Genomic DNA, 17,833 nt, shown 5'->3' with positions numbered 1-17,833 from the left:
AAACAGACCTGTTGCTAAACCTGTTTCTAAAAGGTTCCCCACTGTCTGAATAGGAACAGCTCAATGTAATGAGAGGAGCAGGGTGTACAGAATACACATGACAAGATAATATCAACATAATATTAATAACAACATCTAAACTGTCAGCTCTCCTTTCTATTTTATAACATGGACACAGATTAGTCCAAGTCCTGGACTGAAAAGCATGGTCAACAGAGATTCTCCACAGAAGGTGCTCCTTCCTCCAGGAACCACACACAGCCTTCCAAGCGTCCACAATCAAAGCCTGGGGACGAGGTTAGTCCAGGACTAGGTTTAATCTGTGTCCTGGAAACGGGGCAGCTGGTTACCTGCAGGCGTTGTAGGAAGAGCTGCTGTAGGAAGTCCTCCCACAGCGCTAGGGGGCGCTCTAACAGCCGCTGGCAGACGAAGCTCCAGTGTTGACTGATGGAGTCGGTGGAGAGGAGGTCCCACACGGCATCTCTGATGGAGGCTAGGCCCTTCAGATTATTCACATAGACCACCAGACTGCTGACACCGTTACAGACGTCATCCTTGCAGCTGGGAGAAATAATACAACAAGTAAACAAGGACAAAGGACAAAAGTAAAATACGAAATACCTCCCAAATTAAATGTTTAACCCCTTTACACTCTTGGGAATTGGCCTATATGGATTGGGCTACATTGAAATGTTTCCTACTGTATAAATATGGAATGCATAACCATGGTAACAATTAAAATTGAACAGTTGGGAGATTATGGGAAAATTATTCGACCAAAATTGAGGACACAACAGTTCACCTGATACAAGACTGAATCCAAAAAATCACACTGTTGATGTTATGTGCATTTTACATGTACTTTTAGCCGCATTTGTTGATAATGAAATCTGAAATAGTCTGGATATATTCAGTAACATGATAATATTCCTGGGAAATGTGTTAAAGGATTTGAGTGAGAGGACTAACTGGTGTCTCCAAGTGGCCACACACCTCTCCAAAGTTCCTAACTAATTCTAATGCACTTTTATGACTCAAAGTCTTCAACTATAAGGTGCTGTTTTGAGCTCTCCTAGCTGTGCTGGTGAGGAACTAGAGCAAGGACACTTGTAGTAGTTTTCTTTTGGAACACAGCCCTGCATCCCCGCCTTTACACAATTACTGTTGTTGTTTACGCAATTCAAAAATGGTCCATTTATAAATCGCAATCTGGGTCAGGTGGGCATCATTTGAAAGCTTGTTCTATTGCCAACATGACTAGCTAAGTTATAAACTACGATATTACAGTGTTAGGCTTTCACAAGGTAATTCAGGGAAACAGATGGTCATTTTGGTTGGCATAGAAAGGAGTCCTGAGCTCATTCAGGTGGGTGTGCCGAGGATAATGTTCTTCACAGTAGACAAACCGGCTCGTTCTGTTCAGAACAACCCAGGGTATAACGCCATGTCATCTTGATCTTTACATCAAACGTAGTGATCATAAACGTTGACACTATATATGACATGAGTTATATGATATGGAAATGTCAAGTGGAAATGTGGGTGTTTGGCTGCTGGTATGACATCAAAGCAGTATTTACTATAGTCCTCAACGTCTCCTCTTTCTAAATACATAGAGTCCTCTTCATTTACAGCATTTCTCTCACTCAGTCAACAACATTAGCGGGAGGGATGGGGGGCAACTTGTTGTCACGTGCGGTGCTGAAGTTCAGAACGGCTGTCAGTCAAAACCCATACAGAGCTGTGAAGCACAGAGCCAGAGGTCTGACGTCATGTATAGCATGTTACTGTACAGCCGCTGAGCTCTGACGTCATGTATAGCATGTTACTGTACAGCCGCTGAGCTCTGACGTCATGTATAGCATGTTACTGTACAGCCGCTGAGCTCTGACGTCATGTATAGCATGTTACTGTACAGCCACTGATCTCTGACGTCATGTATAGCATGTTACTGTACAGCCGCTGAGCTCTGACGTCATGTATAGCATGTTACTGTACAGCCGCTGAGCTCTGACGTCATGTATAGCATGTTACTGTACAGCCGCTGAGCTCTGACGTCATGTATAGCATGTTACTGTACAGCCGCTGAGCTCTGACGTCATGTATAGCATGTTACTGTACAGCCGCTGAGCTCTGATGTCATGTATAGCATGTTACTGTACAGCCGCTGAGCTCTGACGTCATGTATAGCATGTTACTGTACAGCCACTGTGTTCCAATGTAGGCGCTTATCAGTGTCCAAATCTGCCATTTTCAACCCATATACGAGTTTAAAGGGTTGCCTGTTACTGAGGTTTATATCTTGTAAAACAACAGGGGGTTTGTTCATTAGAATTCATGCTCGTTTTATTATTTAAAAAGTGGAACATGAATTGCATCATTCAAGTCAGGAGTGTGTCTCCAAGTTGAAGGGTTTATTAAAATCACCTCACCACTGTCTGGAAGTCACCCTCGGAGTTTCGTCAGCAACACGTGACAACGGAGGGCCCTCCGAGCGAGTTGGTAGGGGCGGAGGTTTGTGATTTACCGTCCGGCTCGTTCTTAATTCAAACTTTGCTCAGTTACTCGCCTCCTTCTATAAATGCATTGGAGGAGAAGGTCCGAGGGAGGGACCTTGGACCTTTTTCTCCAATAGGATGTGAGGAATCGAGGCCAGATGAATTGAGATAGAGCCTAGAAAAAAGGCCAGATAGAACACATAGGAGTCAGCTGTTCTAATCAGTTCCATTGACTCCGTTCCATTTTGGTCCATTTAGTTCCCAGAGCAGATATAGTTCCTGAAGAACCTGGATATTTCTGGTCACAGATCACCGACTCTCCTTACCAATCTCATTCTTGTTCTACAGCGGATTATGATAGCTATTAAATATCAGCTGTTGAAATGAAGGGCAGTGATTGGCTGAAATATGGCAGCTTTTTCTATATGCAAAGTAAAGGGCATTGATTGGATGATGTCTTACATGTTGATCCACTGTTGTAGGGTGTCTCTGAGCTGCTCTCTCTGGATTGGCTGAGCCAGGGTTCTGAGGGCGGGCTGGAACTCAGTGATGGAGGAGGGGAGGTACTTGAACCAGCTACCTGTACTCACCTCCTCCTGAAGGACACGCCTCCCTTTACCTGGACAACAGGGGACACAAGTGAGACCAGAAGGACAGGTTCACACAAGATGTCAAAAGTTCTATACTTACGCAATAAAGCCGGGGGTGGGGGGGTGGTATATTGACATTATACCACAAACCCCAAGGTGCCTTATTGCTATTATAAACTGGTTACCAACAAATATAATTTTGTGTCTTTACAATATACCTGTGGTATATTGTCGGATATACAGTGCATTCAGAAAGTATTCAGACCCCTTGAATTTTTCCACATTTTAGGTTACAGCCTTATTCTAAAATTGATTAAATAGTTTGTTTCCCCTAATCAATCTACGCACAATACCCCACAATGACAAAGCAAAAACAGGTTTTTAGAAATGTTTGCAAATGTATGAAAATAAAAAATATCACATTTACATAAGTACTCAGACCCTTTACTCAGTACTTTGTTGAAGCACCTTTGGCAGCGATTACAGCCTCGAGTCTTCTTGGGTATGAAGCTACAAGCTTGGCACACCTGTATTTGGGGAGTTTCTCCCATTCTTCTCTGCAGATCCTCTCAGGTTGGATGGAGAGCGTCGCTGCACAGCTATTTTCAGCTCTCCAGAGATGTTCAATCGGGTTCAAGTCCGGGCTCTGGCTGGGCCACTCAAGGACATTCAGAGACTTGTCCCGAAGCCACTCCTGCATTGTCTTGGCTGTGTGCTTAGGGTCGTTGTCCTGTTGGAAGGTCAACCTTTGCCCCAGACTGGAGCAGGTTTTCATCAAAGATCTCTCTGTACTTTGCTCCGTTCATCTTTCCCTCGATCCTGACTAGTCTCGCAGTCCTTGCTGCTAAAAAACATCCCCACAGCATGATGCTGCCACCACCATGCTTCACCGTAGGGATGGTGCCAGGTTTCTTCCAGACGTGACGCTTGGCATTCAGGCCAAAGAGTTCAATCTTGGTTTCATCAGACCAAAGAATCTTGCTTCTCATGGTCTGAGAGTCTTTAGGTGCCTTTTGGCAAACTCCAAGTGGGCTGTCATGTGCCTTTTACTGAGGAGTGGCTTCCTTCTGGCCTGATTGGTGGAGTGCTGCAGAGATGGTTGTCCTTCTGGAAGGTTCTCCCATCTTCACAGAGGAACTTTGGAGCTCTGTCAGAGTGACCATCAGGTTCTTGGTCACCTCCCTGATCAAGGCCCTTCTCCCCCGATTGCTCAGTTTGGCCGGGCGGCCAGCTCTAGGAAGAGTCTTGGTGGTTCCAAACTTCTTCCATTTAAGAATGATGGAGGCCACTGTGTTCTTGGGGACCTTCATTGCTGCAGAAATGTTTTGGTACCCTTTGGGGCTCAAGAGCAGTTTGGGACTAAAATGGGATGAAAGTACTTTTTCTTCTTCAACCATTTCTTGCAGGGCATCATAGGTAATGTACCTGCAGGCGTGTTGGAGGTGACGTTCTCCAGAGTGGTGAAGAGGAGGCCGGAGCTCAGCCCTCCGTTCCCCAGCCGGGGACTCCCTTCTGGGGGTACGTAGAAGACAGCGTAGGCCTGGTACAGAGTGGTCACAAGGAGCTCCACCAGGCTACACACCTGGGCCTTAATACCAGCACCTGGAACACAGACAGTCATGGCTGTAAACCTGAAACACCACACCAGTCCACTGAACAGAGATGAAGTGGTTTAACAAAAACATCCCAACATGCAATCATGAAAGTGTGATAAAATTGCATGTTGACTTTGAGTAGAAGTGTCACGGCCGTAATAGTTTGTATTATTTTTGGTATAACACCATGTTGTGGTCTGCCTGTTGACTAGCTGGGATGTTGTGTAGTGTATTGTGTTGTGTTGTATTGTGTAGGATGTAGTGTTGTGTATTGTGTTGTATTGTGTAGGATGTTGTGTTGTACTGTGTAGGATGTTGTGTTGTGTATTGTATAGTGTTGTGTATTGTGTAGGATGTAGTGTTGTATTATGTAGGATGTAGTGTTGTGTATTGTGTAGGATGTAGGGTTGTGTATTGTGTAGGATGTGTTGTGTATTGTGTAGGATGTAGTGTTGTATTATGTAGGATGTAGTGTTGTGTATTGTGTAGGATGTAGGGTTGTGTATTGTGTAGGATGTGTTGTGTATTGTGTAGGATGTTGTGTAGGATATAGTGTTGTGTATTGTGTAGGATGTTGTGTATTGTGTTGTGTAGGATGTAGTGTTGTGTATTGTGTAGGATGTAGGGTTGTGTATTGTGTAGGATGTAGGGTTGTGTATTGTGTAGGATGTGTTGTGTATTGTGTAGGATGTTGTGCAGGATATAGTGTTGTGTATTGTGTAGGATGTTGTGTATTGTGTTGTGTAGGATGTAGTGTTGTGTATTGTGTAGGCTGTTGAGTTGTATATTGTGTTGTATTGTGTATGATGTAGTGTTGTGTATTGTATAGGATGTTGTGTTGTGTATTGTGTTTTATTGTGTAGGATGCCGTGTTGTGTATGGTGTAGGATGTAGTGTTGTGTATTGTGTAGGATGTAGTGTATGGTGTAGAATGTTGTGGTGTGTATTGTGTTGTATTGTGTGGGATATTGTGTTGTGTATCGTGTATGATGTTGTGTTGTGTATTGTGTAGGATGTCGTGTTGTATTATGTAGGATGTAGTGTTGTGTATTGTGTAGGATGTTGTGTTGTATTGTGTAGGATGTAGTGTTGTGTATTGTGTAGGATGTTGTGTTGTATTATGTAGGATGTAGTGTTGTGTATTGTGTAAGATGATGTGTTGTATTATGTAGGATGTTGTGTAGTGTATTGTGTTGTATTGTGGTACACTGGTATATATTAGTACCATGTTGTGGCTGGTTGAGTAGCTGTTGGATAGAGGCCTTCCTAGCCAGGAGGAAGGCAGCCAGAGCCTGACGTGGAGAGCTGTCCTCCAGGAGCATGGTGGACACTAGGGCTTCAGCGATGGCCTGGTCCGACACCGCCCGACCACGCAGAATTGACTTACTGTCCAGCAAAATGGTGGACCTGGGGGGAGGGGGGGTGGAAGAGAGAGATGCATATTATTGTTTTGTTTCAGCTCAGCAGGATTTTGGGAGCACTGTGCAACTAGGAAAACAATCTCCCAGATAATAATTGTTGTACTAAAAAAGGCTTTGCTGTCCAGTTGTTTCAGAGTGCCCTCGAGAAGAAAGGTGAAAGTGCTGATTCATTAGGGTCATGGTTGCACCGTTACTTCAGCAAACACATCTTCCTTCTAGCAGAACCAGGTCAAAAGATCTGATCCATATTACCGGCGCAACGTTTTTCTCTTCCCCACCCCCCCATAAAAAAATTAAGTGGTTGTCCCACTGGCTATCCTAAGGTGAATGCACCAATTTGTAAGTCGCTCTGGATAAGAGCGTCTGCTAAATGATGTAAATGTAAATGTGAATCACCGGGACCTCATTTTACATTCGTAAACCATGTAGTGGGTTGTTCTAAAACTACTCGCTCGTCATTAACCGTTTGTTTACACTTTGTTCAGTCATGTTACCTCATTGGCTAGCTAGCTAACAACCTGGTAACTTTACATTTACATTTTAGTCATTTAGCAGACGCTCTTATCCAGAGCGACTTACAGTTAGTGAGTGCATACATTTCAACCCTGGGGTTGCAAACGCCATGCTCTACCAACTGAGCTACACAGGACTTTACCAAACATTTGGGGCACTGAAAGAAAGGGATAGCTTTTTTAGGAGATAACTGATCAAATGAATGAATGAATGAATAGATCTCTTGCTTGTCATCATCACAAACCTGACGTTTTTAAAGAGACAGTGTACAATTTTCAATGTAATGCATCTCAATAGGAAAATAGTGCTTTTACACAATGTAGAAACGTAATATTCCAAAAATGACTTTGTAATTTCAATGACAGGTATTCGTATCAACATTTTAGCTTTTATAATAAACTGTCTTTACAGTGTCACATATTAGTTTCTAGGGTACAACATGTGCTTCATAAGTAGCTAGAATTCTTATAGGCTGAATCTCAATCAATTTAAAACATCTTATTTTCTGGTGCTCCTAAATTGAATGTGGTGCTCCCAAATTGAATGTGGTGCTCCCAAATTGAATGTGGTGCTCCTAAATTGAATGTGGTGCTCCTAAATTGAATGTGGTGCTCCTAGCCCTGCTCGGTAGGCTCTTCAATTTCACAGAAAATCCAGATTTGGTAATCGGCTTCCTCATCCAAAATGACATCATGATGACATTCACCTGAAGTGTCCAGCAGCAGCCACCTGCCTGACCAGGATTGGGAAGCGAGCGAGGACGGGGCTGTACTGTGGTCCTCCAGCCTCCAGGTGGAGCTGTCTGTGCAGGTGGCAGCAGAGCAGGTAGAGCTGGGTGGCCTGCAGCAAAAAGGGTGGTAAAGCAGAGAGGTTATAAGGACTTTTCTCACCAGCATCCCATTGCCAGCCTGACTACCCAAACCCTGACCTTAACCAATTCTGAAATTAAATATTGGTTGGCTGGTCAGGAGTGTCCGTTAAACCAAGAGTTAGCTTGTTAGCATTAGCCATGCCCAATGATGTGGGTTTACATACATCATTGATCATTGACCAGCTAGTATTAGCATGACGGTAAAGTATGACATGTCTTCCTATGGGAAATGCTAACAGTCCACTGTCTTAGTAATACGTGTCTTTGCCTGCAGGTACTGAGAGGCCTCCATGGAACTCCAGATCCTCTCTGGGATCTCCAGCAGCAGCTTGATCTGAGAGGCCATGGTGTAGAACTTATCCTGGGACTGCCTCTGGACCTGGAGAGACAGAGACAGAGACAGAGAGAGACAGAGACAGAGACAGAGAGACAGAGACAGAGACAGAGACAGAGAGAGAGAGAGAGAGAGACAGAGACAGAGACAGAGAGAGAGAGAGAGAGAGAGAGAGACAGAGACAGAGACAGAGACAGAGAGAGAGAGAGAGAGACAGAGAGAGACAGAGAGAGACAGAGAGACAGAGACAGAGAGACAGAGAGACAGAGACAGAGAGACAGAGAGACAGAGACAGAGAGAGAGACAGAGACAGAGAGAGAGAGAGACAGAGAGAGAGACAGAGAGACAGAGACAGAGAGAGAGACAGAGACAGAGACAGAGAGAGAGACAGAGACAGAGAGACAGAGAGAGAGACAGAGAGACAGAGACAGAGAGAGAGACAGAGACAGAGACACAGAGAGACAGAGAGACAGAGACAGAGACAGAGAGAGAGACAGAGACAGAGACACAGAGAGACAGAGACAGAGAGAGACAGAGAGACAGAGACAGAGAGAGAGACAGAGACAGAGACAGAGAGACAGAGAGAGAGAGAGAGAGAGAGACAGAGACAGAGACAGAGAGACAGAGACAGAGAGAGAGACAGAGACAGAGACAGAGATTATAAACAAATGCAGGCACAGACAGAGAGAAACACAGGGATACACAGTGAGGGAATGGTACAGAACAGTTTGCTATGTAAATCAACAGAACTAGTGAGCCATCACCACCGCCAAGTAACGTTAGCTCGCTAGTTTCACAATGGAGCCACATACCTCTTCTTTGCTGTTGCTTTGGGGAACGCTTTTCCCCTGTTTCAGCTTGTGGCAGTAGTGGTGCATGTCCTGGATGGACGTAACTACGCTCTCCGAACACTGCCTCATCTCTCCGATGGTGTCGGCGGCATCGATCAGATCGCGGTACCGCTCGCCCACCATCTGACGAAGTTCCTCCTTCTTGTGCTCGATCTCTCCACGGACTTTCCGCTCGATGCCGCGTATCTCCTCCGTGTTGTACCGCTCGAACAGAACCGTCGGGTCTCGGATATCCGAAACCCGGAGAGATTGAGCAGGAACCACGGCCATCGCAGCTGAGCTTCACAGAGAGCGACGTGCCAACCTGAAGAAACTACAACCCGGAAGACGGAGCGAAACTCACTTCCACGTAAACAATGGATCAGATGAAAAGCTGAAAATGAGGAGCCAGGAAAGTAACAGCGCCTCATGCGGATCTAATATGTTACTACAATACATCATATGACTGCAGCTCAATCAACAACCTGACAAAATATTACGTAATTCAGCTGGTTTACTATAGAAAAAATATAACATTTATAGTGTATCTATGCAATGAAAACACAACTGTACCTATGACAAATCCCCGTTTTTTATATACATGCGTCACACATATTCAATGTTCTGACTTGATTTCCTCCAGTCACATAATAAAAGTTTCCTTTGAAAAGACATGGCCAAGAGCAATGGTGGAAATGATTGGCGATATCGCTCACATTCGGTAAGTCCATGATCACAATACACCTTAAGATCTACTTGGAGGAAATTAAGCAGAATTTAAACGACCTTCCTTTGCCCCATGCCAATCAGTGTACATTGACTCACACTGCGACAGGTGCGTCAGTCGGGCAGGTACCCGGAAGAAGAGAAAAAACACCAGGAGCTTGTTCGAGTTACAGGTACAATGAACTTCGGGAAAACATATAGAAACTTGTTTGATTACTACCGAAAATATGAGTTTATTGTAACTGTTTATGTTCAAGTGAAGTCAGATATATAGGTAATCTTGGAATATTCTTTAAAAGGGGAAAGTCTGAGGCTGCAATTAATCAAGCTGCGATTGTCAGTCAAACATAACGATAATGATGTTGGTCTTGTGTTAAAGAAATTAACAGCAAATGTAGTCCTTTTAGATGTAAAATATAGTCTTTTTTTGGCTAGTTGATCTATGTCTAATCATAGTAGTCTATGTAAAAGTGATCAGGAGACAAGTACTGTGTCCAGGTCAGAGCAGGTACACTGAACTCTGATCCATTCAATTTACGAGGTACATTCAAAATGCATCATGATCTCCCTTACAATGAAATAACATTGGTTTGTATATTTAGGCCTACTTTATAAACCGACAGTCAGCCAATCAGGTGCATTGTCATTGCCTATATAGAATTACCACATATGTTTTCTTCCTCCAGTGTGTCCTGTATTAACCCTAACTGCTACAGTTCTGGACCAGACAAACCTTGTATTTTATAATCATAATAAACCATATAATGTTGTTGTCCTTCTTCTCCAGTGTGTTAACCCTTACTGAGAAGAGACTAACTCTAACTCCGCTATAGCCATGGACCAGAGGAACCTACAGGGAGAGTTTAAGGATCAGTTTGCAGACGTGGTGTCCAGACTGCAGTCTAAACAGCTGTTCCAGTCTGACTGGGACATCGCCTCCTTTGCCATCTTCTTCATCTTCATCGGTAGGAACACACACACACACACACATACACACACATGACTGTCCATCTTACACCTTAAGGAACAACGGGGACTGTGAAGAGACACACAAGGGTATAGACACATGCATACGCACACATTGTGATATTGTTGTATGGTGGTATTAAACGTTTTGTATTGTAGATAGGTAGTGGTGTAATAATGTCATATGATGTACTGTTTTATATGTAATGTAAGTGCTTTAATATGTTTGGACCCCAGGAAGAGCTAATTGGGATCCCTAATAAATACACATCTTGATCCATTCAGGCATGGTTCTGCTGCTTGTTCTCCTGGTTCTGATCCGCTGCTGCTGCTGCTGCGATGAACAGGTAATGTAGCAATCAATCAATATTCAATAAAATGCAACGATTGACAGGTAATGTAATGGCCTGTTTCTGTGAGAAATGTGTGCTGTGTATATAGCCTGGTCCCAGATCTGTTGGTATATATAGCCTGGTCCCAGATCTGTTGGTATATATATAGCCTGGTCCCAGATCTGTTGGTATATATAGCCTGGTCCCAGATCTGTTGGTATCTATAGTCTGGTCTCAGATCTGTTGGTATCTATAGCCTGGGCCCAGATCTGTTGGTATCTATAGCCTGGGCCCAGATCTGTTGGTATCTATGGTATTATGGTGAAGACCCATCAGTTAAAATCATTCACATGATCACATCCTACAATAGAGGGTCTGTTTTAGTGTGACCACAGATTTAGCATGGCTGTATGAAGCAGTCTGTGTGCTGCCTATCTGTGTGAGACAGTGTTCACTGTATTTCCTCTGAATAAAGATGCCTTGAAAGATAAATGATTTCCGCTGCTCTCTCTCACTCCGTGTTTCCCAACAGCCTAAAAGACACAAAGTGGGCCATGAAAACTTTGGAATGGATTCCTGAAAGAAACTTGGAACAGAATCAAAAGATTCCACAATGACGACTTTTAGAAAATCGATTAGTCCTTTTATAATTAATTGTATTCATATTTTTAGATAGATGCACTTTATATTTGCACTTTTATCTGTGTGCCAAACCAAGAGTTGTATAACTTGTTTTCATCCCGGTCCTATCTATTTACTTTGACTGGTGGAAAATGTTGCACTCCCTGTGGTAACCCGTTTTAGCTGTTGTCTAATGGTGGAAAGTCATCGGAGGTCATATGAATCAGTTTGTTTACTTGTTCCCTGCACGGCTAGTGGATGTTGCTAAGACGCCAGAAAAGAGAGCAAGGTGAAAAGTCACAGGGTGTCACAACCAGAAGAGAAAAGGGCTTTCACTAAGGGATCATGAAAAACTAGGCACCACTCTTTATGTAGTGTAATCAACGCGAGTTCACAAAGCCAAATGTTATGTACTTCATTTAACATGTACTTTAAACGTATGTAATGAGGAATGATAGATATAGTAGTATTGATTCACAATTGCATGATTTTAATAGTTATAAACAATATAATTCTATGTTGAAACATGTTACAATGTACTTATTAAAATTATTCAATAACATTTAAATATTTTGTATTGAATCTGTCCTGATTGACTGACTGAACACTTGTATAACATCTCTTTATTGCACAGATAAGATTATATGGTCCACAACATATACATATCTCAAAATACGTTTTTATTAACACTTGCAGTGATAATTAATTTTGTTCAGCATTGGAATGGATATTCACTTCACAGGGAATCAGAGGCAAAGTAACATAAGTGCAAAAATAAACAATTGAATAAATAAACACATTAGCAAACAACACATACATTGAAATGAATTGATAATACGATTAATAACAGAATAATAGCTTAGCGTTGAGGAGGCATGACCGTTTACCGTTCAGGAGGCATGACCGTTTACCGTTCAGGAGGCATGACCGTTCAGGAGGCATGACCGTTTACCGTTCAAAGCTGGGAATGTACGGTTTCCTTTATATTCCTTGGAATGACGCTTTATGTCAAGTATAGAGTCAGAAACCTACAAGTTAATGTCACTATGAAGAGTTGCGTTAACACCGTTTCATGTCACAAAACGTATCCTTCTGAGTTGTGTAGTCTACACAGTAGGACAATCTGCTTGACACATTTGTTTCCAAGACCCTTTTTCACACCACTGAGCAGAGCAAACCGAGCTGTACTGAGCTGGCCTGGTTAGGCATTAACCATAGATGCTGGAACCGTGTAGGAGAAGACAATACGTTTGTATCGGTCCCTACCCAAATAAACTATACATTTTAATATAAAATATTTGAGCCGGTACAGTACGTTTTTGGTCGGTATTATAGTGTGAAAAGGGTATAACTATGTGGAGAGGAGAAACGTTAATGTTCAGTAACGAGTGTTTGACAAAAAAAAAATAACAAGACAAGTTGCTCTATTGATTCATAACGAGGTCCAAGTTAGTTCTATACAACAGGGAGGTCCAAGTTAGTACTATACAACAGGGAGGTCCAAGTTAGTACTATACAACAGGGAGGTCCAACCAAGTTAGTACTATACAACAGGGAGGTCCAAGTTAGTACTATACAACAGGGAGGTCCAAGTTAGTTCTATACAACAGGGAGGTCCAACCAAGTTAGTTCTATACAACAGGGAGGTCCAAGTTAGTTCTATACAACAGGGAGGTCCAAGTTAGTACTATACAACAGGGAGGTCCAAGTTAGTACTATACAACAGGGAGGTCCAAGTTAGTACTATACAACAAGGAGGTCCAAGTTAGTACTATACAACAAGGAGGTCCAAGTTAGTTCTATACAACAGGGAGGTCCAACCAAGTTAGTACTATACAACAAGGAGGTCCAACCAAGTTAGTACTATACAACAAGGAGGTCCAACCAAGTTAGTACTATACAACAAGGAGGTCCAACCAAGTTAGTACTATACAACAAGGAGGTCCAACCAAGTTAGTACGATACAACAAGGAGGTCCAAGTTAGTACTATACAACAGGGAGGTCCAACCAAGTTAGTTCTATACAACAGGGAGGTCCAACCAAGTTAGTACTATACAACAAGGAGGTCCAACCAAGTTAGTACTATACAACAAGGAGGTCCAACCAAGTTAGTACGATACAACAAGGAGGTCCAAGTTAGTTCTATACAACAGGGAGGTCCAACCAAGTTAGTTCTATACAACAAGGAGGTCCAACCAAGTTAGTACTATACAACAAGGAGGTCCAACCAAGTTAGTACTATACAACAAGGAGGTCCAACCAAGTTAGTACGATACAACAAGGAGGTCCAAGTTAGTACTATACAACAGGGAGGTCCAACCAAGTTAGTTCTATACAACAGGGAGGTCCAACCAAGTTAGTACTATACAACAAGGAGGTCCAACCAAGTTAGTACTATACAACAAGGAGGTCCAACCAAGTTAGTACGATACAACAAGGAGGTCATAGTTAGTACGATACAACAAGGAGGTCCAAGTTAGTTCTATACAACAAGGAGGTCCAACCAAGTTAGTACTATACAACAAGGAGGTCCAACCAAGTTAGTACGATACAACAAGGAGGTCCAACCAAGTTAGTACTATACAACAAGGAGGTCCAACCAAGTTAGTACGATACAACAAGGAGGTCATAGTTAGTTCTATACAACAAGGAGGTCCAAGTTAGTTCTATACAACAAGGAGGTCCAACCAAGTTAGTACTATACAACAAGGAGGTCCAACCAAGTTAGTACGATACAACAAGGAGGTCCAACCAAGTTAGTACTATACAACAAGGAGGTCCAAGTTAGTACTATACAACAAGGAGGTCCAAGTTAGTACTATACAACAAGGAGGTCCAACCAAGTTAGTACTATACAACAAGGAGGTCCAACCAAGTTAGTACTATACAACAAGGAGGTCCAACCAAGTTAGTACTATACAACAAGGAGGTCCAACCAAGTTAGTACTATACAACAAGGAGGTCCAACCAAGTTAGTACTATACAACAAGGAGGTCCAACCAAGTTAGTACTATACAACAAGGAGGTCCAACCAAGTTAGTACTATACAACAAGGAGGTCCAACCAAGTTAGTACTATACAACAAGGAGGTCCAAGTTAGTACTATACAACAAGGAGGTCCAACCAAGTTAGTACTATACAACAAGGAGGTCCAACCAAGTTAGTACGATACAACAAGGAGGTCCAACCAAGTTAGTACTATACAACAAGGAGGTCCAAGTTAGTACTATACAACAAGGAGGTCCAAGTTAGTACTATACAACAAGGAGGTCCAACCAAGTTAGTACTATACAACAAGGAGGTCCGTCCAAGTTAGTACTATACAACAAGGAGGTCCAACCAAGTTAGTACTATACAACAAGGAGGTCCAACCAAGTTAGTACTATACAACAAGGAGGTCCAACCAAGTTAGTACTATACAACAAGGAGGTCCAACCAAGTTAGTACTATACAACAAGGAGGTCCAACCAAGTTAGTACTATACAACAAGGAGGTCCAACCAAGTTAGTACTATACAACAAGGAGGTCCAAGTTAGTACTATACAACAAGGAGGTCCAACCAAGTTAGTACTATACAACAAGGAGGTCCAACCAAGTTAGTACGATACAACAAGGAGGTCCAACCAAGTTAGTACTATACAACAGGGAGGTCCAACCAAGTTAGTACTATACAACAAGGAGGTCCAACCAAGTTAGTACTATACAACAGGGAGGTCCAACCAAGTTAGTACTATACAACAAGGAGGTCCAAGTTAGTACTATACAACAAGGAGGTCCAACCAAGTTAGTACTATACAACAAGGAGGTCCAACCAAGTTAGTACTATACAACAAGGAGGTCCAACCAAGTTAGTACTATACAACAGGGAGGTCCAACCAAGTTAGTACTATACAACAAGGAGGTCCAAGTTAGTACTATACAACAAGGAGGTCCAACCAAGTTAGTACGATACAACAAGGAGGTCCAACCAAGTTAGTACTATACAACAGGGAGGTCCAACCAAGTTAGTACTATACAACAAGGAGGTCCAACCAAGTTAGTACGATACAACAAGGAGGTCCAACCAAGTTAGTACTATACAACAAGGAGGTCCAACCAAGTTAGTACTATACAACAAGGAGGTCCAACCAAGTTAGTACTATACAACAAGGAGGTCCAACCAAGTTAGTACTATACAACAAGGAGGTCCAAGTTAGTACTATACAACAAGGAGGTCCAACCAAGTTAGTACTATACAACAGGGAGGTCCAACCAAGTTAGTACTATACAACAAGGAGGTCCAACCAAGTTAGTACTATACAACAAGGAGGTCCAAGTTAGTACTATACAACAAGGAGGTCCAACCAAGTTAGTACGATACAACAAGGAGGTCCAACCAAGTTAGTACGATACAACAAGGAGGTCCAACCAAGTTAGTACGATACAACAAGGAGGTCCAACCAAGTTAGTTCTATACAACAAGGAGGTCCAACCAAGTTAGTACGATACAACAAGGAGGTCCAACCAAGTTAGTACTATACAACAAGGAGGTCCAACCAAGTTAGTACTATACAACAAGGAGGTCCAACCAAGTTAGTACTATACAACAAGGAGGTCCAACCAAGTTAGTACTATACAACAAGGAGGTCCAAGTTAGTACTATACAACAAGGAGGTCCAACCAAGTTAGTACTATACAACAAGGAGGTCCAAGTTAGTACTATACAACAAGGAGGTCCAACCAAGTTAGTACTATACAACAAGGAGGTCCAACCAAGTTAGTACTATACAACAAGGAGGTCCAAGTTAGTACTATACAACAAGGAGGTCCAACCAAGTTAGTACTATACAACAAGGAGGTCCAACCAAGTTAGTACAATACAACAAGGAGGTCCAACCAAGTTAGTACTATACAACAAGGAGGTCCAACCAAGTTAGTACTATACAACAAGGAGGTCCAAGTTAGTACTATACAACAAGGAGGTCCAACCAAGTTAGTACTATACAACAAGGAGGTCCAAGTTAGTACTATACAACAAGGAGGTCCAAGTTAGTACTATACAACAAGGAGGTCCAACCAAGTTAGTTCTATACAACAAGGAGGTCCAACCAAGTTAGTTCTATACAACAGGGAGGTCCAACCAAGTTAGTACGATACAACAAGGAGGTCCAACCAAGTTAGTACTATACAACAAGGAGGTCCAAGTTAGTACTATACAACAAGGAGGTCCAACCAAGTTAGTACGATACAACAAGGAGGTCCAACCAAGTTAGTACGATACAACAAGGAGGTCCAACCAAGTTAGTACGATACAACAAGGAGGTCCAACCAAGTTAGTTCTATACAACAAGGAGGTCCAACCAAGTTAGTACGATACAACAAGGAGGTCCAACCAAGTTAGTACTATACAACAAGGAGGTCCAACCAAGTTAGTACTATACAACAAGGAGGTCCAACCAAGTTAGTACTATACAACAAGGAGGTCCAACCAAGTTAGTACTATACAACAAGGAGGTCCAAGTTAGTACTATACAACAAGGAGGTCCAACCAAGTTAGTACTATACAACAAGGAGGTCCAAGTTAGTACTATACAACAAGGAGGTCCAACCAAGTTAGTACTATACAACAAGGAGGTCCAACCAAGTTAGTACTATACAACAAGGAGGTCCAAGTTAGTACTATACAACAAGGAGGTCCAACCAAGTTAGTACTATACAACAAGGAGGTCCAACCAAGTTAGTACTATACAACAAGGAGGTCCAACCAAGTTAGTACTATACAACAAGGAGGTCCAACCAAGTTAGTACTATACAACAAGGAGGTCCAACCAAGTTAGTACTATACAACAAGGAGGTCCAACCAAGTTAGTACTATACAACAAGGAGGTCCAACCAAGTTAGTACTATACAACAAGGAGGTCCAACCAAGTTAGTACTATACAACAAGGAGGTCCAAGTTAGTACTATACAACAAGGAGGTCCAACCAAGTTAGTACTATACAACAAGGAGGTCCAAGTTAGTACTATACAACAAGGAGGTCCAAGTTAGTACTATACAACAAGGAGGTCCAACCAAGTTAGTTCTATACAACAAGGAGGTCCAACCAAGTTAGTTCTATACAACAGGGAGGTCCAACCAAGTTAGTACTATATAACAAAATACAACAGATTACGCACAGAGAGATACATGCACCCAATCCTAAATCAACCCCTTGTCCCTACTTGTCTAGATCTGAATGCAGTGTTTCCCCTATACTCAATCTGCCCCCACTCCAAATACATTACATTTTTTAAACATACAGTATATTTCTGCCAAGATGGGTTTTTAAATGGATAGTGGAAGATTTTGGCAACTAAGCTGTTTTTCTACTTACCCAAAGTCAGATGAACTCATGAATACCATTTGTATGTCTCGGCATGCAGTTTGCATTAGCGCAATGATGAAGTCTTTGGGAGTCATACTGTTCCCATAGACTTACATTTTACATTTACATTTTAGACATTTAGCAGACGCTCTTATCCAGAGTGACTTACAGTTAGTGAGTGCATACATGTT

The 17,833-nt window shown here is 42.4% G+C and overlaps 2 protein-coding genes across 2 annotated transcripts in view; one reads left to right on the top strand and one right to left on the bottom strand.

Moving 5' to 3' along the window:
• LOC311103658 (conserved oligomeric Golgi complex subunit 1-like) overlaps positions 1-8,999 on the bottom strand; it is a 24,976-nt gene extending 15,977 nt beyond the window's left edge. The window contains exons 1-7 of the mRNA XM_084145271.1: positions 8,635-8,999; positions 7,757-7,867; positions 7,324-7,457; positions 5,909-6,090; positions 4,514-4,690; positions 2,961-3,117; positions 351-561 (exon numbers count right to left, since the gene is read on the bottom strand). Of these exons, the coding sequence (XP_084001397.1) occupies positions 351-561; positions 2,961-3,117; positions 4,514-4,690; positions 5,909-6,090; positions 7,324-7,457; positions 7,757-7,867; positions 8,635-8,943 (1,281 nt within the window). The 5' untranslated portion in view covers positions 8,944-8,999. The remainder of the gene's footprint in view (positions 1-350; positions 562-2,960; positions 3,118-4,513; positions 4,691-5,908; positions 6,091-7,323; positions 7,458-7,756; positions 7,868-8,634) is intronic.
• A 298-nt stretch (positions 9,000-9,297) lies between these two features.
• LOC311104069 (uncharacterized protein) lies at positions 9,298-13,745 on the top strand. The gene is made up of 4 exons (XM_084145731.1): positions 9,298-9,551; positions 10,166-10,343; positions 10,630-10,691; positions 11,209-13,745. The coding sequence occupies exons 2-4, from the start codon at positions 10,214-10,216 to the stop codon at positions 11,254-11,256; spliced, it is 240 nt and encodes a 79-aa protein (XP_084001857.1). The 5' UTR covers positions 9,298-9,551; positions 10,166-10,213; the 3' UTR covers positions 11,257-13,745.
• Positions 13,746-17,833: the final 4,088 nt, after the last annotated feature.

This window comes from Coregonus lavaretus (assembly GCF_964263955.1).
Source record: "Coregonus lavaretus genome assembly, chromosome: 28".
In the NCBI taxonomy this organism is placed as follows: Eukaryota; Metazoa; Chordata; class Actinopteri; order Salmoniformes; family Salmonidae; genus Coregonus; species Coregonus lavaretus.
This window is presented reverse-complemented; position numbering and strand designations above follow the sequence as displayed.

Excerpts from the sequence above, each read along its gene's own strand:
- LOC311104069 (XM_084145731.1), top strand. The coding sequence starts at position 10,214 with ATGGACCAGAGGAACCTACAGGGAGAGTTTAAGGATCAGTTTGCAGAC. Across the intron at positions 10,344-10,629 it reads CATCTTCTTCATCTTCATCG|GCATGGTTCTGCTGCTTGTT; the intron begins GTAGGAACACAC and ends TGATCCATTCAG. Across the intron at positions 10,692-11,208 it reads GCTGCTGCTGCGATGAACAG|CCTAAAAGACACAAAGTGGG; the intron begins GTAATGTAGCAA and ends GTTTCCCAACAG.